The sequence below is a fragment of the Ischnura elegans genome, chromosome 3 (genome assembly GCF_921293095.1).
Source record: "Ischnura elegans chromosome 3, ioIscEleg1.1, whole genome shotgun sequence".
NCBI lineage: Eukaryota > Metazoa > Arthropoda > Insecta > Odonata > Coenagrionidae > Ischnura > Ischnura elegans.
The window spans coordinates 8,188,641-8,215,610 of NC_060248.1; the positions used below are offsets into that span (position 1 = coordinate 8,188,641).

Here is a 26,970-nt window from a genome sequence, read left to right on the forward strand (position 1 = left end):
CTTTCCTACTGGTATCATCGGCCCTGATGACGATAGAAAAGGATTCTATCGAAACGTCGGCAGCGATGGAGATGGAGCTCACCCGGATGGAAACCCGAGAAGAATTCACCGTCATCATACGCCGGGAAAAAGTGAAATCTCTCAAAACTTTTCGTACTCTCCACTTCTTAATTGTGAAAATTTGTTATTCACAACGAATTTCGGTTCGTAGCGTGATCATCAGGTCGATTAAAAAATAGAATTTTCGCAATCAAAGAAAGTGGACGATGCGCAATGTTTCAATTAGTTCATTCATCATGTCGCCCCAATCGTATCTTGCCTAATACAGAAGATCTTCGGCCAAATAGTTTTCTGAGAGAAAACCAGGCACTGCAGCCATATGTGCTCTAATCACTAGAGTTTTTCACGCTGCTGTCAAGTAGAACGCACATTGACATAACATCGAATCTTAAGCCCGTATCAAACTTTCCAATTTTTTGGCCAATAAATCGGCGCGCAATATTTTTGAAAATATTGGGCGTTACGTAACCTACGGCACGCATCAATATTTGCACCAATATTGGCCGGAATAGTTTTCTAATGCCCCGCCATTGTACTTCGATGATTTTACGTTTGAATAAGCATTTGCGTGTTTTGTACTCTTCAATCAATTGTGAAACAAATTCTTTCGCCATATTTTAGAAATTTCAAGCAAATTCTTGGAACAAAACCAATATTTTAAAGCCATAAACAGGATGTTTTGCGAAGAGCTTCTTTTTTTGGCCACTAGGAGTCAACATAACTGACTTCTGATTGGAGATTGGCCGCGAGAAAAGAGAACCTGTTCTAAATTCAAAATTGGGCGATAAATTGTGTCCAATATTGTGGAAAGGATATTGGACTAGAAATTGGTGTGTGTCAGTCGGAATACAATCCAATAGTATCCAATGGATTGGGCAATAAATTGGGAAGTGTCATACGGGCTTTAGCCTTAGCAGAGGCGTGCGGAAGTGTGAAGCGGAGATTTAATATTCTCGATGAGGAAGAGGCGTTCGCTCTTGAGGAGGTGTCCGACTCCTCCCCTCCCAAGAATCAAGGTAGCGTGGAATAAGCCACCCACCCACGAGTGACGTGTGCGTTGCTTTACCTCCACGACCTCTGCCACCCCTCATCTCAAACCCCCTCCCTCCCTCCCTTTCTCTCTCCCAGTCTCTGCCTCTGACATCAGAGTCCGACCAGACGGCCGCGCGAGAGGACCTCCGGCCTCCGCACACGCGAGAGACAAAGGAGCCGCGCTTTCCGCTTCGACCGAAAGAAAGATTCGGTAAGGAGCCAGGGCACGGCACTCTCTCGCACGAGCAACAATCGCACGAATCGATTGTTGGAGCACTCGGTGACAATCGCCCGCTTCGAACCGAACGATTGTCGGATTTGTTGCTCGTCAACAACCACGCGCCATCCGCCCGAACCGATTGGATTGTTGGCGCGGTTGAAAGCCTCTTGTTGTTGAAAGCGCAGCGACAGCACGCAATCCGAAACCAACCCCCCGTGGAGTGAGTGGGAACGAAAGTTGAAGGAGAAGAAAACAAAACACTCTTGGGATCCGCACGTTTATTTCCTTCGTAGAAGCGAGTCAGTCCGCTCGCGTCATCCGTCTAATTTCGGATCTCCCGCGAGGCAAAAGAGCGGGGAGACGGCGCAGTGAGTTCTCGCGAGTGAGGCGGCGACGCCCCTTATAGATCCCCCTCGAGCCGGGCGGGCGCCTCTGCAAGGGCCGACGCCACCGCAGTGATCGTCTCCCTCGCTCGGAGTGAGGAGGAAGGTCAAGTGCGAATCGGTCAGGAGGAGTTGTTGGCGAATGCGAATCGGTTGTGCGGGTTGATTGTGCTTGTGTTTTTGTGCTAGTGTGTGTGTTGTTGTTGCGTGTGAGCGATGGAGGAGGAGGAGGTTTGCAAGGGCCTGGAGTCCAAGGGCGGAGGCCAGGGCCGGAGGGAGAGCGGCGAACCCTTGAAGGGTCTCTGGGGACACGTGTTCGACAGGGTCAACTCGGTTGAGGACGCCGAAGTGGCGGCTGACGGAACCAGGTGAGCTAGAGTAATCGGACATACCACTCATAAACACGCGGGCGGAGTGGTAGAATTGGTAGTTTAGGTGTACTTAGGATGCTTTGGACATTATAGCCACAAACGTTCTACTGATTTTTCATTCACCTATTCAAAATTCAGACCAAATTTAGCAATTATTGGAATTTATTTGCATCAAGTTTTTGACTTTCATTCTATGCAATATATAATGTTTTCCCGTCGCAACTCCGGGTTACTCGATGCATTAATTCAATTCATACGAGAAGTCTCAATGTTTGATCGCGAAAATGATCGCCAAAGTGCACCGTGTAATCGCCCAACTTGTGCGAATGCATGGACACTGAATGGAAACTGTTCTAATTTGGTTCATCCATTCGTATGCACGCTTGGTTTCCGATTTTTATGAAGTACTTGTCACATTCGAAGGATATTTCAGTTCACTTTACTGCAGCGAAGTTGTTTGCAGATTGCCCTGATAAATGATGCAGGTTTTTTTGCCGTCACATTGCTGTCCCTTGCGACAACATTCATTGTTTGCCCCAATTCTAAGTGCGCCAAGTGTATTTCTCCATGTTATACAATTATCCGAACAAATTAGCGCATGCAAACCAATCTTTATAGGTATAGAAACTGGCGATTAGCACAATAGCATCTATTTGTCCATTAGTAAAATTTGACATGGCAATATTTCCACTGAGATTGCAATTTCCAATTTTACTAATATTTACAAGAACTTCCATCACATCGTGCCTAGCATCATAAATATATTTGTGCATCAATTGAAGCTGAAAATCAGCTGTAACTAATGTTAAAATAAATATGCACGTTATAATTTAAAAAACATTTTTTCCATAAAAATCCAAGGTTTCGATCGTAATTAGTAGGTTGAAAAGTAGCTATTTATCAAAAATATTATGTCTACTACATTTTTTGCTTAAAATTAGGACTTCAGTCTGTTTCCGGGCTTATTAAGAGAAAAATAATTTCCACCGCAGAGAAGAGGTGGCAACCACCCTTAAGGGGGGATGCGTCCATCGCCGCTGTGTCATTAAAACTCGTTGACACATTCGGTGGTCAGGGGGACCATGCTCAGGGCCCCAGCGGGTAATGCCTGATCCCGCAGCATTCAGGTTTCCTGGGTTTAGTCTTCAGGGGCAAACCCCAGGGGTGTGAGGTGGCTCAGGGGGTGTGTCCGAAGACAGATCGTCCAAATGTCAAATTAAGTATTTTACGCTTTCCCAGTTCAATAACAATAACCACAAATGTCACGATATAGGGTTCTCAAGTTTGGCTCATGATGTGTTGTCAACCACCGCACATTTGAATGCGATTACACTCATAGAATAAAATGAAATTACTTTGTTCTGTTCCACACTTTATTTTAAATAGCACGACCCGGGTTTCAGCATCCAGTGTTATCATCAGGACCTAAATAATTTTTTAAATAAAACCAGGATTTAAAATTAATTGTGGAATAGAACAAAGTAATTTTATTTTATTCTATGATGAAGCAGTGCCACAAAGTAACGCCTAAGACCGTGTCTTATATTAAAAGCGATTACAACCGTTGCCACTCACGTAATTCGCAATGATCTCAAAATTAGTCCGATTCTAATTTCATTAAAATCTGCTACGACTCAATTTCAAAATTCTTTTAAAAGAACTAAAATTAGATTAATTGAGAATCTTTGGGACTATGCATTACCTCCTAAACCTAAACACAGACACCTACCCTAAATCAGCCCTAATCCCTTCCCATATCCCTTTCCCTTCCTAACCCCGCAATGCTCTGACTGAAATCTTCAATCCAAAACTACAAGTATAGTATATGAATCAAACCCGTTCCAGCAACACCAAGAAGACAGCTGATTGGCTGGAAGCTTGGAAGAAGAGCATATAAGAAAATTCCGCTTGGCTTGGCTTGACGGGCAAGGCGATCCGATTTTCACAGGAGAATAAGATCTTTATTCGCAGAAATATATGTTCAAGATTACGCGATATATCAAATTAATAAATATTCAATGCTATTCCTCGCAATTGTAATTACCATCTAATCAAAATAATGAACAATCAATTGGATCGCTCTACGGTCATCGCCGCGATGCGGACATTTTTGAAAACCAATTAAAATGCGATCGAAGTGAAAACAGACATGAACCATATATGGGATGGAATGGATGGGGCTTCCTCTATTTGTAGGATCCTCTTAGCATTGACAGTCACATGCAGCCTGGGTGTGTAAACCGATACCTTGCTTTGAGGCAGACGCCGAAAAACAATAATCAGTGTTTGCCAAATACCTTTTAAGGCAATAATTAGCCCAAATTCATTATTCCAAGTTGCCGAGGGAACGAAGCTGGCCACTACCTGAAGTGCGAAAAATCGACTCGCTCTGACTTAGTTTGGGGTGAGCTCTGACCGCACATATCAAAATCAACCTTCGATTTGGATCGCCGATTGATGAGGTTCATAAGTTTTACACTATACAGAGGCTCTTGCCATCGCGTTCGGTTATCCGTTGGGAGAACTTTCCTTGTTGCTCATTGTTTAATCTTCCAACGAATGTGCCATGTACATAGTTTCATTGTTATTTGAATATCCCAAAGAATGAGTACTTGTAAACTTCGATTAATAGATATAAATATAGGGACGAAGCCACAACAACGTTTTACAAGTAACATTGAATAATACCCCTAGTGGTTGCGATGATATTCGTCTCTTCATTTATGTCAGGCATTTTAAATTTGATTTTTGTATCCATTTAAATAGTAAAGTTATCTCATTACTATCCTATTATTTACTGGTTTCTCAAATAAAGCGAAGAACAAATACATTTAACACTATCAGGTAGTTAATTTTAGTTTTTCGTTTATTTTCATGATATCCACCAATCCATATATTGTGCAATTGATATTTCGGCCACTTGCATCTGTATCATCTTTCGCCGTCGTCTTCCGGATGTATCGTCAGATTTACAGCATCTCAAGGCACGTGGTCAAAAGTAAAAGTAGACCAAATGTTACCGGTCCAGCGGAAGTGATGCGTCCTCTTAAATAAGCACATCATCTGATTATAATCAGCGTTTTGTGTTTTGTATATTCGTAGCTTAAACATATGGCCAGTGCTATTGATTGGAGGAACTTGTTATCATAGGAGAAATCATCACTATTACTATTATAAAAGTACTGATAATGTGAAAATCACTTATATACTTGTTATCACGTTTTTATTTTCCTTAACCGTACGTTTATTTTCGTAGCAAAACCGATTAGGACAATTATTTTAACATGATTTCCTCAGTTATTCTTGATATTTTGCGAATAATCAATGATACTGTTTGAAGTCTATGATCATTTTGAATTCCACCAATTTCAATCCGTTATTCTTTTGTTTGCAAAGTACGTCAAATTTAGTGTTGGTTGACTATGTAAGTCAACTTGTGCAACTGCCCCACGTGTTCCGGTGCCGTGGGCAGGCAGTCAGCTCGTAATCGCCAGATAGAACGGTCGTACTCAAGATTTCTCCTTATTATATTTTTTGACATAATTGTCCATCTGAAGCATTGAGAAAAGGCCCAAACCGGGGATCTTGCCCCGAGAAATTTTATACTTAATGAATTTTAAGTTTTTTAAGCATTTTAGAAGAGTCATATGATCAACATTAGAGCCCTGATAACTCGAATCTCAATATCTGGACGCTCCGGGGAAAATCGACAAGCCTGACACATTTTTTCCTGACACGCATAACGCACGAATTTTTGAGGGGGCTCCGGCCCCCTCAGGCCCCATGAAGTCGGCGCCGCTGCCTTTTCTATTATCTAAAACCGCCTGGTCCTTCGGAATATTATATTAATACCTATCGTGTTCAGATACATATAAAGATAGCATTTTATAAATATCATCAATTCTTTGCAATCAATCTTTCTTGCAAATCTTTCCGATGCTCGAGATTTGCAACAAATTTCGATGCCTGGCTGAATCAGTGGGCGCTGTCTTTTGTTTTCGACCACTCTTCGCTCCTGTTGCTGTTTTTATTCTGTTTCACCGCGTCTCCACCTTTTCCGCCCGACTTAATGCCTTCGAAATCCTCGGTTGGACCTCCTTCCTTCGCAAGGTCATCCTTCCGTGGCTCTGCTTTTCGCTAGCCAAGGTCGCGTCCTCTACGACTCCCAAGGCAGCCAGCCACGGCGAACACGACTCGCTCACGATTCGATTCACCTTTGATATTGCAGTCCCGGTGAGTTTAGGAGCGACTCGCCAAAACCAGCCATTTTACATAAACAATGAAATTTTAGCGCGTATGTTGCGCTATCGGTGTTAAATGTGGGTTGTGTGAAAAAATATTATGTAAAGATGTTGGTTTCTGCCATTTAACTTTTATCCACACCGGCGGAAGTGAATTGCTCCTATATGTTTATTTTGGGTGATAAATGTTGTATTGCAAATAATGTGATAATAAGTTTAGGTAGTGAATGCTCGGGTTCTCCACCGTGTAATATTTCCCATATATGCCGACGTTTCGGAGTTGGACTCGTACCCAGAAAAGGCGGCAGATGTGATGGGGTCGAGCACCCGAGCAGCCTTCGCAATCAGCACACAAAAAGATCATAAAGTATCAGATTTTAAAAATTGATTTTAGGGTTTACTTTGCATGAAGTTTATTCTCCCTAAAATATTTGGGAGAGATGTAGAGAAATTTGGGGGTGGTCCTGACACCCCCACCCTCCAAATGCCTGATCCCCGCTCTAATCTTAGGGGTGCATTTTGGCGTGACATATTGATTACATTATGATTTTAAGTGCATATATTTCTCCCATTCTCTCTCATTGAATTAATTCCATTAATATCCCCAGGGTTCTTTTATTGTAATCTAACTAACCTTTCAGGTTTAAATAAAGCTGGTATCGCTGAAAATGTTTAGATGCTGGTATTTCGGCTTTTCTGTGTCAGATTATTAATTAATAATGAGAAGTAAGGAATTTTCGGAGGATGGTAAGATGTGTAGGTACACAAAAAAAAACAGTGGAGTGCGATGGTGTTCCATTCACAGCGTTACGATCCAAAGATGGCATTTTGCATTTCTCGCCATCCCATGAAAGTCCTTTTGCCTCTATGAGACCCTCGCTTCCTTCTTGATCTTCACGATCGTACTTATCTTTAGGCCTTCCTCCGGGAACTTTTCCATTAATTTTTATCCACAATACATTAGTCTATAGTGAAAAGTGTAGCGCTTTACGGTGCAGAAACGTGGAAACTTAGGAAGGAGGACGAGAGAAGATTGGAGGCATTCGAGATGTGGGTGTGGCGAAAAATGGAGAAGGGAGAGGAGGAGGAACGATGAAGTGCTGGACATGGTGGGTGAGGAGAGACAGCTTCTTTTAGATGAGATATGGAGGAGACAGAAGGTATGGATGGAACGAGTTCTTAGCGGGATTGGGATGTTGAAAATGGCGTTAGAGGGAAGAATGTTAGGTAAAGGAGGGAGGGGAAGAAAAAGAATGGGATTTTTTGAAATAGCATGAAAGGGAGAAGGCCTTATTGTGATTTGAAGATGACAGGCTGCGGTGATTGGAAAATGTTCCATGTAAACCTTCCTTGATCGGCAGAATAATTGAGCAGTAGTATTCCTCACATAGTAACTACTCTCTGGTCTATGTAGATGCATATTGTCCATTCTTTTCCCCCTCTTCAGTATCCTTCGTCATTTCTAATCCTATCCGTCCCTTTTGATCTTCACCACCCAGTGGTGCAGCGAGGGGGGATTTGAGGGAGGATAAAACCCCCCCAGAGCTCAGAATTTTTTAAATTTCAATCCATTTTACTTCATTGGATTAATATTACTTACAGAATAGTGTAAATATCAATAATATATCCCTCCCAAAGCCGTAAAACTCATCAGTTTGAACCATTTATCTTTAATATTTTCTGAAGGAGTGCCCCCACACCTATCGCTTACCCTGTCGGGTATTCCACACCCCAGACACCCAAGTATTAGTTGTGCCTAAACCCCCCCCCCCCCCAGCCTTAATTCCTAGCTGCGCCCCTGTCACCACCCATCGCCAGCACTAGATCCCCAAGTCTCATGCTAAAATCGGTTTAATGCGAAATCGCCTTGGCCGCTTGGAGGCATATCGCGTAAAAACAAAACAGCAGCGGCAGTCTGCTCCTCCTCGGAAACCGGTCCGGGATTCAAAACTGGTAATTTTCATGGGGATTTGGTTTATTTTCTTGCCGCAGTGTGGCGCCCCACTTCCTGGGGATGGAATTTCTTTCCCTTCTCCAATTCCTGTGTGTCCCTCTCTTCGTATCTTTCGAGACGCTCCGAGTCCTCAGTCTTCTAGCCTCCTACGGTGATTGATTTTTTTATGCTTGCGAAATACGTTCAGAGAGATCAGTTCTTTCATTGGATTTTCTGCCTTAATATCAGCCGGATTTGCTATTACAAATTGCTAACAGTACATGGTTACATGAATTTGTATGGCTGAAAATGTTGAGGTGTTTGTGTTTCGGCATTTCTATTTAATTATTTGAATGATAAAATGCAACATTCCCACTGAATCTATTATTTCCTCTAGACGCGTTTAGTTATCACAACAAAATGGCACTTGAAATTGTTGGGAAACGAAACGCTTCGTACAAAAAGAAAGTCAGGGGAAAAATTTCAGCGCCTTATTTAACTTATATTAAGAATGAAAAAGGAAAAAGAAGTAACTTTGTGCTTTCACGTGAAATATTTATTATCAAATTTACAAGGTAATGGTTTTAGAGTAAGACGTCAATCATCAGGTGACGTCTTTCGTTGAAACCATGGTAATGTAAATGTGTGAATAAATATTTCAAGTGAAAGCACAACGTTTCTTCTTTTCCATTTTTCATAATGAATTGCTTTCACAAAGTTACCCATCAAACCATCAATTTTATATTTAGACATTCCACCAAATATTCCACTACACGCCATAGGATGTTTTCTACCAGTTCATTTATGAATGATAGAATTAGGAATTCCAGAGGATATTGAGACGTCTAGAGCTATAATAATCCAGTGCAGTCCTATAATGCTCATAATTCATAGTCATAACATAGGAATCCTAGCATTGGTACTCTGTAGACATACAAAATGAACACCGATAAAACAGCAAGGAACTACATGAGATTTGCCTAGAGGTAGCGGAGAAGTAGTGACCCGCCCGGCAGAAGTACGTCACGTCATCTACTAATCCGTGAAATGTTTAAGGCCATTGATTTTCGCCGCGGATAGTTCGAGAAGGAGGCGACCAATCGGAAGCCAAAAACTTCGTGTCTTTTAAGTTTTGAACTTCTTTGTCTTTCGCATTAACAACTGATCGTGTGCCCGGCGCAAGGCAACCAGCATCTAATCGCTATTGATCTGAGTGCGGCCACAGCAATATCGATGGCATAGAGCGACAAAACGATCTCTCTAAAATATTAACGACACTATTTAATTGAGCTTATACGCTGGATGACAACGGATATTCCGTAATGAGCCACGCAATCTCTCGCTCACCTTTTATCGACAAAAATACTCAAACGCATCGCACATTATATGGCCGTAATGGCAAAAACCATACGGGGGTTATTCTGAATTATACATATTCCGAGTTAGGGCTAAAAAATTGGGATGATGTCACAGAATTAGCCAAATGCGGGCATTGTTTGGAAGTTCAACAGACAGAAGAACCTTTGGAGCGCGAGTTACTGCTCACTCAGAAGGCTCGCTTCCACGGGAACGGATCAATTTCTAATGTGTTATTGCCGTTTCCTCATACAATGAATGACTCATTGAATGCCTCAATTGAAGTGCAAACAGTTATCCGAATGTGGTAATTTTATTAGGAAATACACAATAACTCCTCAGGATATGATATCAAGGAGGGGTTTTAACCGTTATTACGTTACGCAATGAAACATCAAGAAATCCTCCAGCTGCGCTCTTGATATTAGCTCAAGCAATCCAACATTCTTCGCCGCTCGTAAGGAAACATTGTAAAACAGTTGAAGTATGCTGTCGGCTTTCAAACATCCGGTGTTTACGTGTGACACAGAATCGTTGGGAAGAGAATTGCACTTGGTGTTAACTACAGAACCAAGATCACGGCATTGCAAATTACTCACGTGGTATTCACGATAAGGTTGCGTGTAATCGCTCACTTTAAGCACGGAATCACGTCCCGCAAAACGTGAACATGCATCAAGCGAAGCGAAATGCGATGTAATTGCGACCTTGCTCACACCGTTACTAAAGTCCACAAATTCCTCCTCCTTTAGTTTCGTGGACGTGGAGTCATTTGTGGTCGTTCACTCAGACCTGAATTTGCGACTCATTAAAAAAAATTTCAGAGAATTAACGGGAAAGAATAAGTTATGATGAGAAAAATTCATCATCATTCAATCTCACTCACGCATTCGAGTCCAAAATGCCGTATGATGACGTAATGATGTAAAAAAATATCATTGCTATTTCACCGTTGAGTGATTGATTAAATTCATTATTTGATAATTTTAACCATAGTCGTTTAGAATCTCAGATGAAAAAGTACCGTTCAATAGATTCTCGTATATTCGCCTCGTAGTAGGCAATTTACAGAAAGGCTTTCAAAAAGCCAATGTAATTTCAGACAATGTACTGAATTAGTGACCATTGCTGTTTTCAAAAAATTTTATTGGCACTCATAAATATTTAACATGAACTGTAACTCACTACAGTTACTTTTTCTTCGAACTGTACCCCTATTCGCAAATAAATAAAATTTTTAAAAATAAATGTATTATGAAAATAACTACACATCGCCCGATTATAAGTGAGTTCAAATGGAAAAGCAACCTCGACTCGTGTGTTTCAACTTGCGCTGACGCCATCTTGTTTGATATGATTTGATTCAATTGTTTCGCGTGGATTCCCTCCCACGCTATTGTTACGTTCACTCGCGACGACTGGCCTTGTCGCATGGGCCTGTTCTCCCACTGCATCCGCCCATGCGCGCCGGGGCCATCTTGGAATCCATCAGGCGAGACTGCTTCCAGACCTTGGAGAGAAAAAGCGTGATCTCGCACAAACGCCTACCGCTATAAATACATTTCCACTTTTTTTCCCCAACACATCCAGCACCCATCTGCTGCTCCAACCATTCCATTATCGAATTGGGAAATAAACATACCTCCGATGTTGGCAGATTGGAGGCGATTGATTCGCTATTCCAGCATTATTATTGTTATTACACCAAGCATGAAATTTTCCTTCAGGCCAAATTCAGTATCGGGAAGTTTTGACCACCAATTTAAATATAAAGATGTACTTAAAATGCCGTCAAATATACTTACAATTATGTCGCCATTTTTGTGTCTTGGCAGTTTTTTGTCTTTTAAATAATTTATTTGTAATCTTTCATGTTTTTTTTTATTCCTTTCAGCGATTTATTTCATTTTTTCATTTTGAAATTTAGCTTTATTTTATCATTTTTTCTCTTTGAATGAGTTCGGTGGCCAATGCCCAGTCGAAAAGAAAAAGATCAATGCCAAAAAAAGAACAATTAATATACATTATTAACTTTGAAATGAAAGTGTTAGAATCAAAGACATAGCACGTAATTCATAATTATCGAAATTATATTTGTTATGGCAGGCTTTAAAAGCGTTTGTAATGATTTGGGTGACCCATAATTTCATGTGTGCAACGTCGAAGGGAGTTTTGCTGGCGCACAACTGGCGTCGTGAATGAATTCGTGGGTGGTCGGTATTAATAAGGCCGCCTGATTTCTTGTATTTGTACGACTCTGCGTTGGCTTGTGACATTGCGCAGTTTTATTTTGGAGCTATAAGTAGGCGTTTGATGTTTGATTGGGAAGCGCTTTCGTATAGGTACTTCACACCCCTTACAGCAGTGAAAATTCTTTCCTTTCTCGTATTTTTTATCAAGCTTTCAATTTCTTTACTCCTTTTGTTCTAGCCATGAATATGGTTTAAGTAATAACCCTAAGCACAGGTATTCCCTTAGGGATTTTGCACTGTTAAAAGCAAAACAAAAATATTTTTTACGAAGTTTTTGGTTTGCTAATGTTTTTTTTTGTTAGTCTTCACTAAATGAAGTCGGATTTAAGACCAAAGAAGCTTCTTTACCCATAGGGATGGATGCAATGTATATATGCCAACTTCTGACGCCCACCATCAGTTTTTTTCAAATAGCGGAAGGGTACCCTGAGTGGACAGAGGAGGTCAAGGCAGTTATGTTTGGCCCTATGCGGACATTTTCATCTTTCTGATTCAGTTGAATATGCAAATGTACGGACAGGCCCTTGGGCACGGGGGAGGACATAGTTGCGATGATATTTTCAAGTACTAAAACAGGATCTTTCAGCTTTTGGGCCTTCAGTCTATCCGAAATCTTTCCCCTTGTGGCGACTGCCCGCGACACATCTTCTGAGGATGCCTATATTCTAGGGAAGCTCACTATCCTCTGACAATCCTTACTTGGATATACTAGTCATATTTCATAATTTCTGCCAATAATAATAATAATCATCACAAGTCAACAATCCTAGATTAGGTTTGACGCAGCTCTCCATTCCTCTCTCCTGTCCGCTAGCCATTTCATACGTATTTCCTCTCTTTTACATCCTTTATAACCCTTTGCCCTATGTAACTCATTTGGGGCCGTCCCTTGCCCTTCTTCCCTTCCACCTGTCCTCCTACGATAGTCTTCATCAGGCCACCGGGCCTCAAAATGTGGCCAACTAATTTATTCTGTATTCTCCTTAAGGTTTTTAGAAGACTTCTCTTTTCTCCCACTCTTCTTAGCACTTCCTCATTTCTTACTCGGTCTATCCATTTTATCTTCATCATTCTTCGGTAGCACCACATTTCGAATGCTTCCACTCTTGACTTCTCTGCTGCTGTCAACGTCCAAGACTACCTTCCACAGAGAAACATGCTTTATACATTGCATACAATACCCAACCAATATTTGATGAACATTTTCTCAGGTCTGCCACCGGGTGTTGTATTGGATAATTTCTCCCAACGTTTCAACGGCTGAGTCTGCCATCGTCTTCAGGAGAAGAATTTTTACGGCATTTTGTATATTTATTCATATCCTTGGTTGTCCCTATTGTTGTTTACGGGTGTAGCGATTAATTATGACATTTCAGGAACTGCATCGTTTATCTCTATTTATGCTCCTCTCCTCCAGGCTAATTTCAGTCGCCTCCTTTACAATTCGATCCCAATAGTCACTATTGCGGCACAAAACCTTCGTATTTTTTAAGTCCATATTATGACCGAGGTCCGAGCAATGTTCCGCTGCCGCCGACTTCAGTGGATAAAACAGGCGAATGCATCTTTCATGCTCCGCCAGACGTTTTTCGATTGTGCATGTTTCATGTGATTGCACTCACATGGGACGCTGTAGATTCCCGGGGTATTCTGGCCCACGTCATCTTTTGGTGTCCATTATTTGCCTAAAATCAAAGATGGCAACTCTCAGAATAAAATATAGCTGACTTAGCAAATTGTATGATTTTGCGATACTTTGGAATTGAGAGCAAATTAATAGTACCTACAGGGTATTCTCCCACCATCAAATAACCCCCCCTCAAATCCCTGAAGCACATTTCTGGCCCCACGCTGCTGTGAGCGGATGAGTTTGTTTAATAGTCCCATATTTGTCCGTGTGCAACAAGTAGGTGGGCGTGGCCTATTTCAGCGACTTTACTTTCGATTGACTCACTCTCCTTTGGGGTTTGAGGCCGAGCGAGGGTCGTTTGAATAGGGACAAAGCTCGTCTGATAAGTTAAGCTCAGAAACCCGTGTCTGAGCGAATTCCACGTCCGATCAGGCATTAGTTCTTCTACATCTAAACAATACCCTGCTATCAACCTCAAGGGTGTTTGGCATGGGGTGAGTATGCACCAACATGCAGCATTCTATACGCAAATCTCTTCTTATTCGTTGGAAAAAAGGCCATAACACGTACATGCACTTGCCAGCAGGCGGTGTGAGCTCTCACCGATCATGCATTGCTACATGCAAGTGGACACCAACCATGAAAAAAATACAAAAGAATACTAATTGGATAAATTTTCATGCAGCTGCATAAAACTAGTTTGATGCCGAACGGAAAAAGGGCCTACAAACACAAATCAGAAAAGGGAGAAAAGTAACTAAAAAATGGATGCATTTGGTTGACCTAGTGAGTACAGCGATTAAATACAAAAAATGGGACATCTGTTGCTATCAGTGATATTTTCTAGGAAAGAAGGACATTTTAAATCTCTCTGTTCTGCAGCTTATTTCTTTTATCTTCCTCTCGTGATATCTTCTAGTTTCTACAATAATAGGACAGTAATTGAATTGTGCCTTTTGTGTCATTTGCGTCCTCTCGGAATCTGCTTAGTAGGTTAAGCCTTTTTCGTTCTTTGCTCAAATAAAAACTCTCTGCCTAATTCATTCTAGCAATGTACTCTTGCTGTCCTGTTTATCGTAGTAACATAGATAAGTTAAACTCAGCAACGCGTGACTGAGCGAATTCCACATTCCCTATGGGATTGACTCATCAGTTTTTCAGAGAAGAGCGCTGATTTAAGGAATTTGGCTGTGAAAAATGGCGCATAAAAACGTATGAGTCACAGCTGCGATGATATTTTAAAATGCTAAATCAGGATCTCCCAGTTTTGGATCAACGGTCTACTTGGGTCTTCGCTGAACTCTTCCATTTCTCTTTCTGCTCTCCTTCACTTGTTTCTCAAACAAAGTTGCTGGAAGAGGATTAAATATTTTATCCAGAACCTTGTTTTAATATTAATTTTCTTTGATCAAAAACTTAATTCTTATCAGGAGTGGCGTCGAGAGAAAAAATTAATTTCCATCAGTGTCCACGGAAATGCTTTTCATCCACTCAAATTCGGTTAAAATTATTTATTTTGTGACAATGCGGAGGTTGTTCTTTATAAGTATATAACGTTGTCACAAAGGAAAATATGTACATATATGAGGTCTTTTTTTATTGAAGCAGTTTTCGGTGGAGGCGGGGTAAAGTTCTAGCCTTCCATCACCTCGAACTTAAGATCGTGTGATTAGAGTGGACCCTGGTCAACATTTTCCCGTATTTTATGCTTGAAAATTTTACCTTAGAAATGTCTCCGATACATTATTTTTTGTATTTCGAGTGAAGCAAATGTCGGCAAATGTCTTCTCTTTATATAATGTAAATTTCACGTTCATACTGCATGTATTGTATGAGTTATACGTCACCGAATAATACGAAAATTACGATTTGTCGAGTGGGTGGCAGAGGTCCTCTTGATAGGGTGATCGTCCCTTGTCTCTTTGTGATGGCATATGTCAATTCATAGAAATGGCAGGTATCTTGGCTCTGAATAGCCGTGTCTTGGAAATTCGTATAATGCATTAGAAGCAAAAAAGTTCTCCGCGATTTAGGTTAGTAACATGTTTTTTTCCGACTGCAGCCGTGTCCATGGCTACGCATTGTGTTGATGGAGAGAGGGCATTGTTGCACGCCGGTCAATACACTCCGGCGACATCGTTCGTCTTGCAGTTTGGAATTTAGATCATGAATTTCATTATATGTCTCCCACTTTTCTATGGAATACGTAAAATGATAACTTCAACGAATGCAGTGCATGTCCACTTCAAGATTGACTCGTTCAACTCGTATCGAGGTATGCATGCGTCATCTTCGGGAAATACGCAACAAGGATTAAACATCCCAGTTAGCCACACATGTGTTAGAAGAAAAACCCTGCTGCTATTTCAACCCCTTCAAGATCTTCGCTTCGAACAAATGGGACGATGTTTGGATTCCCTCGAACTGTGAGAAATCAGCAAAAGGAGGAAGAGGTAAGAGGCCGATAAGTGACATTGTAAACCAAACCTAATCCCATCTACTATTCCTATTTGCCTAAAATTCCTCCTTCACTCCGCCTTTCCTCCCTTTTTGCTCACACCAGGAGTATGAACCCCCATCGCCCGGAACCACGAGGTAATTAAAATAGTTATACGAGTCATAATTAAAGTGGGTATATAATCCTTAGCATATTTCATCCCTACATCATCATGTGCCACATCATTTCTCCTCTTACCATTGTTTTCACATATATTGGACATATATCATTAGTAGAACACATACCGTCGGCTCGACCCATCTTTTTTGGGTTAAACAGAAACTCGCTTAAAATTTATGGTATGATATAGAAAATGTTCAGGGCAAACAGGTTTGAGACTCTATTCAACATTTCCCGGTATCTCAAATACTATAAAACAATTAATCGTAGGGAACGGTGAAATATGCAAAAGGTAAAATTTGTAAGCCCTTTAAAATCGTTATCATGATTAATACGCTGATTCGCTCTTTTTGAAGGAATATGTCATGTAATGGTCTGTTTTATCGTGGATTCAGTTACGCCAAGTTAAGTTGCAGTGAAAAGGGCTGTTGCTAAAGTTGAGACTCCTAAAGTTTAGCCTATCCTGAGCACTTGAGAATAGATATCTTTCAAAGCGATACGGAGAACATCATATTAGAACCTCATGAAAATAATTACATTCCCGACAGGAACGGTAAATTAAGAGAGTTGTTTTGCCGAACGGATAGATGTGGGAATCCCTTTTTCCCCGAACAGTGAAATAAGTATTTTCATAAATGCTTCCATGGCGGAGGCTACTCATTATAACTGAGTTTATTTGTTAAGGGCTGGTATTATATCACCCCCTCCACACGCCTAACGATGCAACTGGCGGGATAGCATGTAGATGTAGATAATAAAATTTGTAAACAACTGTTCGGAGTATTGGGGTCCCCCAATGCTCTTTCACTTGGCGAAAATTTAGTTATGTTTTTCTTATTTCCCTTATCGTTTGAACGCGTGGGTTTACTCGCTATAGGTGTTAGGATACGTGACTTATATTTAATTTATTATTCAATATGGACAAAATATGCCATTAAAAGTCGTATGGATTAGGCGGGATTCGAACCCGGATTTCCAAATAGGGTAGTTTCCTTCATTTAAGAAAACGAAAGGCATTGATTGCGATTCGTTACCCACCATTGGTGTATTCATAATATACAAATTATTTGGTTTTAGACATACCGGTTTAGAATGGCAATGGTCAATTTTATCCTCATTTGAAAAAGGCCAGATTGGCGCCCATGCGATGCCACTCCACGTGACGTCACAGGGACCTAGTTTCTATACGAGTAGATAGGAGTTATACATTGTCTGAGGTTACCAATGCATGCATGAGGCACAGGGCTCAGGGAAACATGTCTTAATAATCAGCTATTAAAACTGGCTAAGGTCGGAAAGATTTCTTCGTTGATAAGGCATTAATAATCCTTATTTAAGCCAAGCGCTACCTGCTACAAGGGTACTCTGCTACCTGCTAGCATCCTGCGTCGTATCAGCGCTCAGAGCCTTGCCCCAAGGTCACCTCACTTGCGGCAGCGGGAACCAGAACGACGTCACACGGAGTTTTTTCCATCATTCATACTTACCCGTCGCGTTTTCGCCCGCTTGAAAATTTTCACTTTTCATTTAATTGCGAAAAATAGATATCGTAATTTAAAAATCTAAAAGCGTGAAATACGTACTCCAGTAGTAATAATCTTCCGATTTAGGCAATAAAAAAATAATAGGAAACCACCCTATTGTCAGTAAAGGTATGTTATAACTGCTACATCAGCAAGCTATTTTCTTTCAAGACGAATCGCAGACTGGATTTACCGAGTAAGGTGTTGACGTCTCAAGTCCACGCTGTGTCACAGGACGCGGAGGTCGTGCCTATTGTAAGCATTTGCCGGAGAATAATTTCATTTTTTAATCTACGCTCATTCTTCATATGAAGTGAAACTCTGATCGAGGTGGAGTGAGACGTCCTCTTAATAGAGTGAGCTACTCTCATTTCACTTCGTGTTGCTCGTCAATTTATATAAATTGCAGACATCTTGGCTCTGAATAATCGGGGCTTGGAAATTCTTATCATGCAGAGCAAAAAGTTTCCTCAGATTTAGGTTAGTAATATGTTTTTTCCCGACTGCAGCCGTGTCCATGGCTACGCCTGGTGTCGATTTGTAGAGGGCATTGTTGAACGGCTGTCGTTACACTCCAGTGACATCAATCGTCACGCGGATTGGAATTTAGGTCTTGCATTTCATTAAAAGTCTCCTTCTGTTCTTTTAAACATTTTTCTCGAAGAAGGTAGCTCCACCCGTTTGCCCCTTTGAATTCAAATTCTGTGCGCGCACAAAAAAACTGATATTATTAGCTCTTCGCTCCGAACATACACCTTTATTTATTTTTCAATAATGTTTACCCTAAAAACATTACTCATTTTTACACAATATAATTATTTTACATTAAAATTTGTGATAAAATTCAAATAATCCAAAATATTTCAATCGATCCCGAATCAACTAACCGATTATGCATAGGATCCGCTTTCATTTGATACCGATAACAGAATAAATATGCAAAAAGGTAATTTTATATGCCATTAAATTAATCGTCCAAATTACATCCAAAATATGCATGTGGTGAAAGTGTAGCGCTAATTGCTGTTGAACGAAGCCACGTGGCTCGTTGGTGGAAAGAATGTTTCAGCGTCGTCTATTGGTCTGGTTGGCTCCTCGCGTCGTTTTTTAAGTGTTGTTGGTTTCGATTGACATTCTTTTTAATTTGTAAATTCAACACTTACGGAAAAAGAGAAGCATTCAGATTTTGATAAAATGTTCAAGTCTTTCATTCGCTTCATCATCGTAAGTCAACAGCCTTAAGATTGGCTCTCCATTCCTCTCTCCTATCCGCTAGCCTTGGTTTGGATGCTACTAAATCATCTTCAAGGTATAAAACGCTTACAATGTACCTACATGAAACCCCCTCGAAACCCATCATATGAAATGAAATGACATTCGCATCACAGCAATCGTGCTTCTACGAAGGTCACCACTTAAAATAATGAGTTTTTGCCTTGGCCTCTCTAATTGATTCGAAATAATAATTTATTTTGTACATTTGCAAGTATATTTCGCAAAATGTCGATTATTAGCCGGTGCGGTGTGCTATCCAATGTGATCCAGCCCTCTCACCCCGTAATCTAAGCCCTTGTTACGCCATTGTTCAGAAAGGGAGGGCTAACCCCCCCCCCCCAATAGGTCAGAGAAATTTTTAAGTTTAATCCTTAATTGAAGTTATATTACTTATAGAATAGTGTAAGGGTTAATAAAATGTCCCACAGAAAGCCGTAAAACTCACATTTTGAACCATTTATCATAAAAAAATTCTGGGGAAGGGCCTCCATACCTTCTACTTACCCTGGCGGGAATTCCATACTCCCTAGGACCCCCAAGTATTAGTTGCGCCAAACCCCCCCTCCCCTAGCCTTAATTCCTAGCTGCGGCACTGCCACTGTTTACTCTTAAGAGGTTTTGGCCGTGCTCAAATCATCGCTATATGATCATCTCTCTGTGTTAATCAGTCGCTTTTAAGAGCGCACGCGAAGCGATGGGCATTTGTTTTCAAGGGACCAGCCCTCGCTTCCCTCTGACCGGAAGTCCGCTTCGCAAATCACAGTCACCCGCCCCAGAATGCATCATTGCTTGTTTTCCTTCGCTCGTGCGTGACAGTATCTAGGCAGCAGACACAACCCCTTAAACCCCTCTCAGTCTGTCACGGGTCAGCTGTCGATCCATCGATCAAAGGTCGACAGAGCATCTATCCCTCATTCGCTTCCTTTTAGACATGTATGTCCCTGCGTTGGTCTAAGTTCTCTTTCGTCTCATGACCTAAATTAGTTGGGACGGGTGCGGATAATAAAGGTAGTATTTCATGGGCTTAATCTGGTGGTAGTCGAACATAAAAGTGATTGAATACAACATATAATAAAATAAAATTACTTTGTTCTATTACACACTATATTTAAAATAGCACGACCCGGGTTTCAGCATCTCATGCTATCATCATCTAATGCTATCTACCTGATGATAGCATGAGATGCTGAAACCCGGGTCGTGCTATTTTAAATATAGTGTGTAATAGAACAAAGTAATTTTATTTTATTATATAAATGAAGCAATTCCTCAAAGTGACACCTGAGACCGTGTCTTTAATTAAATTCAACTTGATAGCTTCTTTTTTCATCTTAATTGCTGTTAGTGCGCCCTTTTCGCCTCACCCGCGTGTTTGGAAAAAATAAATAAATCGGCTTTCTCGCTGTTTTTGTACCATTTTATTAAAAAAAGGCAATGATGTACTCGCGAGTGGAAGGTAGAAAAACAATGTTTTGGGATGACGTAGCATGAAAAAGTGCTGGACCAAAATTATCATCGCAGTGATGGTTCAACTTAGGGACATCTGACTTTTGTTACTTCCACAGTGGAATCCCCCTAATTCAAACTGATTGGGACCAAACTCTGTTCAGATCACTTGATTGTTCGGATCAGCCGAAATACCTAATAGTAATAACAGCCGGTTTCAAACGGAAGAACGAATCAATGACGTGCGCAGTTTATAGGACTGTAGAAAATATAACTATGGATAAGACTGCACTCACTTTAAACCCCTTCCTCTTCGATGTCTACACTCACGCTGATGCCTCATACTATGAGGCGGTTGGCACCAATGACGTAGCGATGGGGGGGTTTGGGGGATGACCCCCCCCCCACTGAAGATCAGAGAATATTTTTTATTTAATCCATTTTATTTAATTGGATTAATAAATATTACTTACATAGTATTGTAAGGATTAACAAAATATCCCTCAGAAAGCCGAAAAAATCCATTTTGAACCATTTTTGTCTGGAGGAGGACCCCCATACTCTGCAGTACTAGTTGCGCCTAAAACCCCCTTCTCTAAATTCCTAGCCCCTAATTTGCAGTACAGGTTCCACCGTATTTGTGGAAAATTCCCAACAACTTTCCATTGGATGCGGAAAATTTATGAAGTCATTTCACATTCACTGATCGGCGATTACGAGGTGTGTTCACAAAAGAACGGGAACTGAATTTTTAAATTTCTCGCGAGTTTAAAGAACCCGACAGTAAAATTCATCGTTATGCTTTTCTGTGAAGCCCTTTTCGCCTCAGCGCCGGAAGTGACTCTGCCGTATTGTACTGGATAGGTGGGCGTCGCCTCAACTGCGAATCCGTGAAATTTTCTCTTTATGGCCTCCGCCAAAATTTAACTGCTCTCTCTCGTTTACTTTAGGTCAGACAAATAAACGTGGCCACAATTTATGCTGTGCTCACGACTTCGTCTTTATTTACCGCGAGGAATTTTCCCTCTTTCTCCTCTGGTTTAGAAACCATCAGTGTGTGATTGAATCTGTGAGAGACAGTTTTTTTTCCACGTGCCTGTGTTGTGTACATCTTCCAGCAACTACTCATCTTTATCTGATAATCTGAGCTGAGAATAATTCCGGAGAATCTTAGTTTGAGTCCCTACAGCCACCTCGAAACTTTCTTGTTTTCGTTTCATGTATGAGTGTAAGTGTTGTAGCTGTGGTTTGGTCCCAGCCTGCCGTGAAACTATCCCCTCCTGATCACCAACACAGTCATATGTTGTGCCAGCGGGACTAGAGGATTTGAAATTTGGATTCATCAAGCGTATTATGGGAAGATTTTCTCATGAGAACGTAAAAGAAAGGTGCTATTTCGCACTCGTCCGACCGCAACATGAATATGCAGCGAGCATATATGGGATCCGGAGCAGAAAGACTTGCTCCGTAAACTTAATAAAATACAAAGGAAAGCTGCGCGATTTGTAAAAAAAAACTGCTAAGTTCGTGCAAAAAGCGTACGCTACGCGCAGGGCTAATATTGTTTGAACAATTGAGAATAGATATCTTTAAGAGCGAAACGGAGAACATCATATCAGAGCCTCACCATTTTCACTAACTCTTGATTCAATTTGTGGTATTCCATTATAAGTTTTCCTGCATATCAGACAATTACTTATACCACTTATTTTTTTACAGAGCGCGACCCGGGTTTCAATGAATTATCATCTTCTTCAGGCGCAAATTTTGATTTTTAAGGTCTTTTTTAAAAGAAAGTTTAAAGGTATGAAATTCCAGGTCTGGCAGAATGGATGAAATAAGAGAGATGTTTTGCCGAACGGATAGGTATGAGACTTTTCCTCCGAACAATGAAGGACTCTAAACAGTTCTTGGAGGAATTACTATTCAGCATTACCTTCTTATTTTTTTAATGGTTGATGTCGTAACACTCCCCGCCACACACCTATTTGATCGGATTCCATGGTAGAATGTAGAAATAGAGTTGGTAAACAGATAGGTTTGGGAATTCGTTTTTTCCCCGAACCACAAAGGACTTAAAATAAGTGCTAGTTGTAATTTTGTTTGAGCATATGCTTTTTGTGTGTAAACGGCTGACACCCCTTGTCACACGCCTTTTTTAGGCGGCTTGCGGGGTATTATGTAGATGCAGTGTTGGGAGATATATTCATGCGTCCATTTGAGGTTTTCCTTCCTATCTCATTTGCGCAGTCTAGACGTAGACCCGTTCTGTCCGTGAAATAAAGTTGCAGAATACGATTGCGACCGCCTCAACTTGTGTCTCTTTAGCCATGATCTCATCATCCAGTCTATCTCTCTCTCTCTCTCTCCCCATGATGGAATGAATGACTTTGCGATGAATACGGATTTATTCCGGGAATTTGATCTGCACAGTTAGATTACACTCACTTTTCTATGAGCTCACGGAGCAATAATGGAGGTAGCACATACGTAAAGAAACCTCTTATATAAGCAAAACTGATACCTCTAAAATTATATAATAAAAATCAACTATAGTCTTTATCATTAAAAAAATACTTTCACCTTATGGCCCTCATTGGTGTAAATCAATTTTCACTTGAGTCATTCGTTTCGAGATGAACAAAATGTTCGTCAGAAATTAAGATTCAGTAAAAATAATAATGGATAATTTTTAAGAACGTAATAGAAAAATGCACGCTCTATCCCTGTGTTGGCCATTGCCTCTCGTTAAGAGTTTAAGGGAAGCCTTCGATCATAAGTAAACTAGATGATTTGATATAAAATTGCGACTAAAATGTATAATTAAAATAAAACCGCTAAAAAGGGCGGCACCGACCACATTTCAGTCCATAATTCGTTTTGAAAAAACAAGTTGTTCACCTCTGTGCCGGGTGACTCCCAGCAGTACCTACCTGTTGGGAATAACATTTCGAAACGCTAAAGGGAACATCACACACAGTTGGCCAAGATGGCTGTGGAGCGAACACACATCGGAGATGACGAAAACAATTAGCGAGTATCCACGACGCGTCTAATTTCGCAGTTCTTGTTAGCAACAGTTGAGAGGACTCTGGAAAGCTCTAAAACACGCCACTCATTCCTATACATTCTTGAAGAACGCTGTTAAATGCCTGTGTAATATCTGCGGGAGGGCAACTAATTTTAAGTTTCAAACAAGCTGTGGACGGATGCCTCTAGGGGGAGAGAGGGAACGTCGATAAAATGCGCGCATTTCGGCACACAAGGTGACCCTCTTCATCTGCTCACCACTCCGTTAGCCACCTAAATAGGCGGCTTGAGTTAAGGGCACCAAACGTTAAGAAATGAAAAAGGAAATGCACTAAAGAAGTTCCGCCTTGCATTCATTAAAGTGCGTCATTGTCGTGGGGGGAAAAACAAATTATTACTCTTATCCGCTCGGCAAAATACCTCTCCTAATTTATTGTTTCTCTTCTACATCTACATCTACATAGTACCCTGCAAGTCACCTCTAGGGTGTTTGGCAGGGGGTGACCAATCACCAACATGCAGCATGCAAGAGGACCGCCACATGCACACCGCACGGTCATAGAAATACTACGCACACTAGCAAAATATACATGCTTATTCATAAAAAAAACTTGCAAATGGTTAGTTATTCCTTGAGAAAATACATGCAATGTTAGAACTATGAAAAAAAACATGCAATGAGTGATCATAGCGAGCGACGCCATTAATCCTATCAATTGAGACAACGTTGCTATCCTTAATATTACGAGGGAAGAATGACATTTTAAATCTCTCTGTTTTGCGGTCTATTTCTTTTATTTTATTCTCATGATCACGTCTACTATATTATGATGGTAAACGAAGGATGTGATTCACGTCATCTGAGAAAATATCTTCTTCGAATTTCCTAAGTAAGTTAAGCCTATACTTCGATCTACGCTCCTGTAAAGATTCCCATCCTAACTCGTGTAACATACTGGAAACGCTGCACTTTTTGTCGTAACAACTCATCACAAATCTGGCCGCCCTGCGCTGTACTCGATTGATTTCAGCTATCAGTCCCACCTCGTAAGGGTCCCACACGCTAGCAGCATATTCCAAGTGAGGCCTAACTAGAGTCAGGTAGCTTATTTCTTTCACCTTTTTGGACATTTACCGAGAATTCTTTTTACAAATCCACGGTTAGCTTTCCCGCATACTTCACGTGTGTGTTTCCTCCACGAAAGATCCCGGGTAGCGGGTGAGCTGGTGTGACCCGCTCGGCCACACCAGCTCACCCGCAGAGATAAACTGAACAGAGTATAATGTCGGCGCGCGGCTCGAAGCCGGATCTCAGGTGAGACGCAGGCGAGGGATTGACGTAAGTCGGGTGAGATGTGAACGGCCTCCAGTCCTCTGCACCACTCACAATACACCCACCCTTCTTGTTGCTGCTTCGTCTCGGCCAAGGCTCGCTGCGAATTGCCCAGCAAACACATTCCATTTCTCTCCCTTGCGATGGAGAAGGTCAAACTCTCGGCGGACACTCAACCCGCCCTGGATTCGAGCGGACTCTCTTAACCGAGTAAACAGACGCGGAGTAACGGCCGTCTCCGCGTGATTGCTATTCGTATTTGCCAGAGGTGTGTGTGTATTTTCACTATAAAATGAAATAGGCCGAGCCCCAGGAAACGGGTATTTCTCGTGTCCCGCAGTACACTATTTTTTCTAGCATCCTTCGCGGAATTATTAGTGTATATTTTCGGTACTAATTTATCGTGTTTATTTAAACGGTTCTTCACTTACAGCAGTATCACATTTTTAAAGTGAACATTTCAACAAAAAACTGAAATGATACAATATACAATGACACCGTGGAAAACGACAACGAAGAAACCAGAGGAGAGAGGAAAAAATTACATCTTCTGACGGATGAGAAGTAGATTATGTGGTGAAATTAATGCTTCAGAAATGAAGTGGATCATTGGAGTGGATTGGGAATGGATGATGGGCGATGTGAGAAGAATATGGGGAGGCTACAGATCGTTGCACGAAACGCCTGCGTCTGCTTTGTCTTTGTAACCATGATACGCTGATCTGCAGCAAGAAAGTATACATAAAAAATCAAAGAAAGGCGTTTAATAAAATAACCCTTTCCTTGCTTTCCTTCATAGGTACTCCCATCTCTCGATTTCTAATGACATGCCCCCCATCCACTCCCCTCCCCATTCCATTCTTCTCCACCCCCTCGGCATTTCCGTTTCCATGTTTTTTTAAATCCATGTCGTTCTTCTACAGATGTTATTCGATTCCTCCTTCTGCTCCTGCCTTTCCAGTATGTCTTAAGTTGTCTGTTTTCTTACTGTCTCCCGACTATAACCCCCGATTCCCACCCCTTCACAAAACTTGTGAAATCCTCCCCAACCTAACCTATAAATGTTAAATACACCAACGGATGAAGTTCGCCATGAAAAAATATTTGACTTCGTCGGGATTCGAACCCGGATCTCCCGATTGCCGGTCAGGCGTGTTAACCAGTACACCACCAAGCTATTTTCTCAGGGCGAACTTCGGGATGGGTTTTCCCGAATAAGATGTTGACGTCACAAGTCCACACTGTGGCACATGTGGCGAGGGTCGTGCTTACTAAGCCACTGTCGGGGTTATTTTGTCGCTGGCCTGCGACAAAGAATTTCAAAGCACTGCAGGAACAAGTGACTCTGTACGCAGTCACGCACACGGGTGCAAAGTTAAAATACACCCCCTGAAGCAGCAGAAGCGACACATGTGGCCACACTGAGAGCTATGGATGAGTTTTACGATAGAAATAAAATACAGGGTGCAAGCAAATAAATGTGATCACCCACTATCTACAGTGGACCCAGAGAACGGGAGGGCGATTTGCTGCCGCATTTTACAAGAGCGGAAAATGACCCCCTAACTAAACTCTAAAGTGCACGCGAAAGGCCCTGAAAAGCCATTCGGAAAGAAAAGGGGTGCGGTTTGGGTATTATCACCTTATATGTGAGATAAAGCAACACCCTTATAATCTATGTTGCGAATTTTATACTCTCAATACGGCAACAATTAATACAGCAAAATTCTATGCATCAATTACGAGTGTTTTTTTTAATTAATGCTCTTGTTCACAATTTACGGAATTCAAATTAAGAACTTCCTCGTATCCACTCCCTTTTTCCACTTTATCCACTCTTTTACACGGTGAATGATGGTCATTCGCAAGATCAGTCGTCGCGTAAAACGGTCTTTACACGGTGTGACCACAGTAGGAAAGACAAGCTGAATTTTCCTAAAAAAAATGAAGAAAATTGGCAAACAACAATTTGATCACTCGATCTATTGCAATGATTTTTTTCGACCGCAAGTTTATAGAGTCATAAAAACTGTGATTGGGTCAAACAAATTATTTTTCTTCTTCGGTTATTTTTATGGACGTAATATTACGTTCTGTTAATCTTTCTGAAGATTGCCATGGACGTAATATTACGTCTTTCTATTAAATTGGCTTTGTATGCGTGAAGCCGTAATGTTTGCCCGTGGTACTTTTCCAGTTTACTGCTTAGTGGTTCTGTGTTTTCAAAAATCAACTGCTCTATGGAAAAAGATTTCTTTTAATGTCTTG

At 41.1% G+C, this 26,970-nt stretch overlaps 1 protein-coding gene across 3 annotated transcripts in view; it reads left to right on the forward strand.

Moving 5' to 3' along the window:
- Nucleotides 1-26,970, forward strand: part of LOC124155414 (protein unc-13 homolog 4B) — a 205,653-nt gene that overhangs the window by 67,071 nt on the left and 111,612 nt on the right. For 2 of the 3 annotated variants that reach the window (XM_046529204.1, XM_046529206.1), the window contains exon 1: nucleotides 1,218-2,063. The exons of the other annotated variant lie outside the window; for it this stretch is intronic. In XM_046529204.1, coding sequence (XP_046385160.1) covers nucleotides 1,912-2,063 — 152 coding nt within the window. In that variant the 5' untranslated portion in view covers nucleotides 1,218-1,911. Of the gene's footprint in view, nucleotides 1-1,217; nucleotides 2,064-26,970 lie in introns of those variants that run through there. 3 annotated transcript variants of the gene reach the window in all.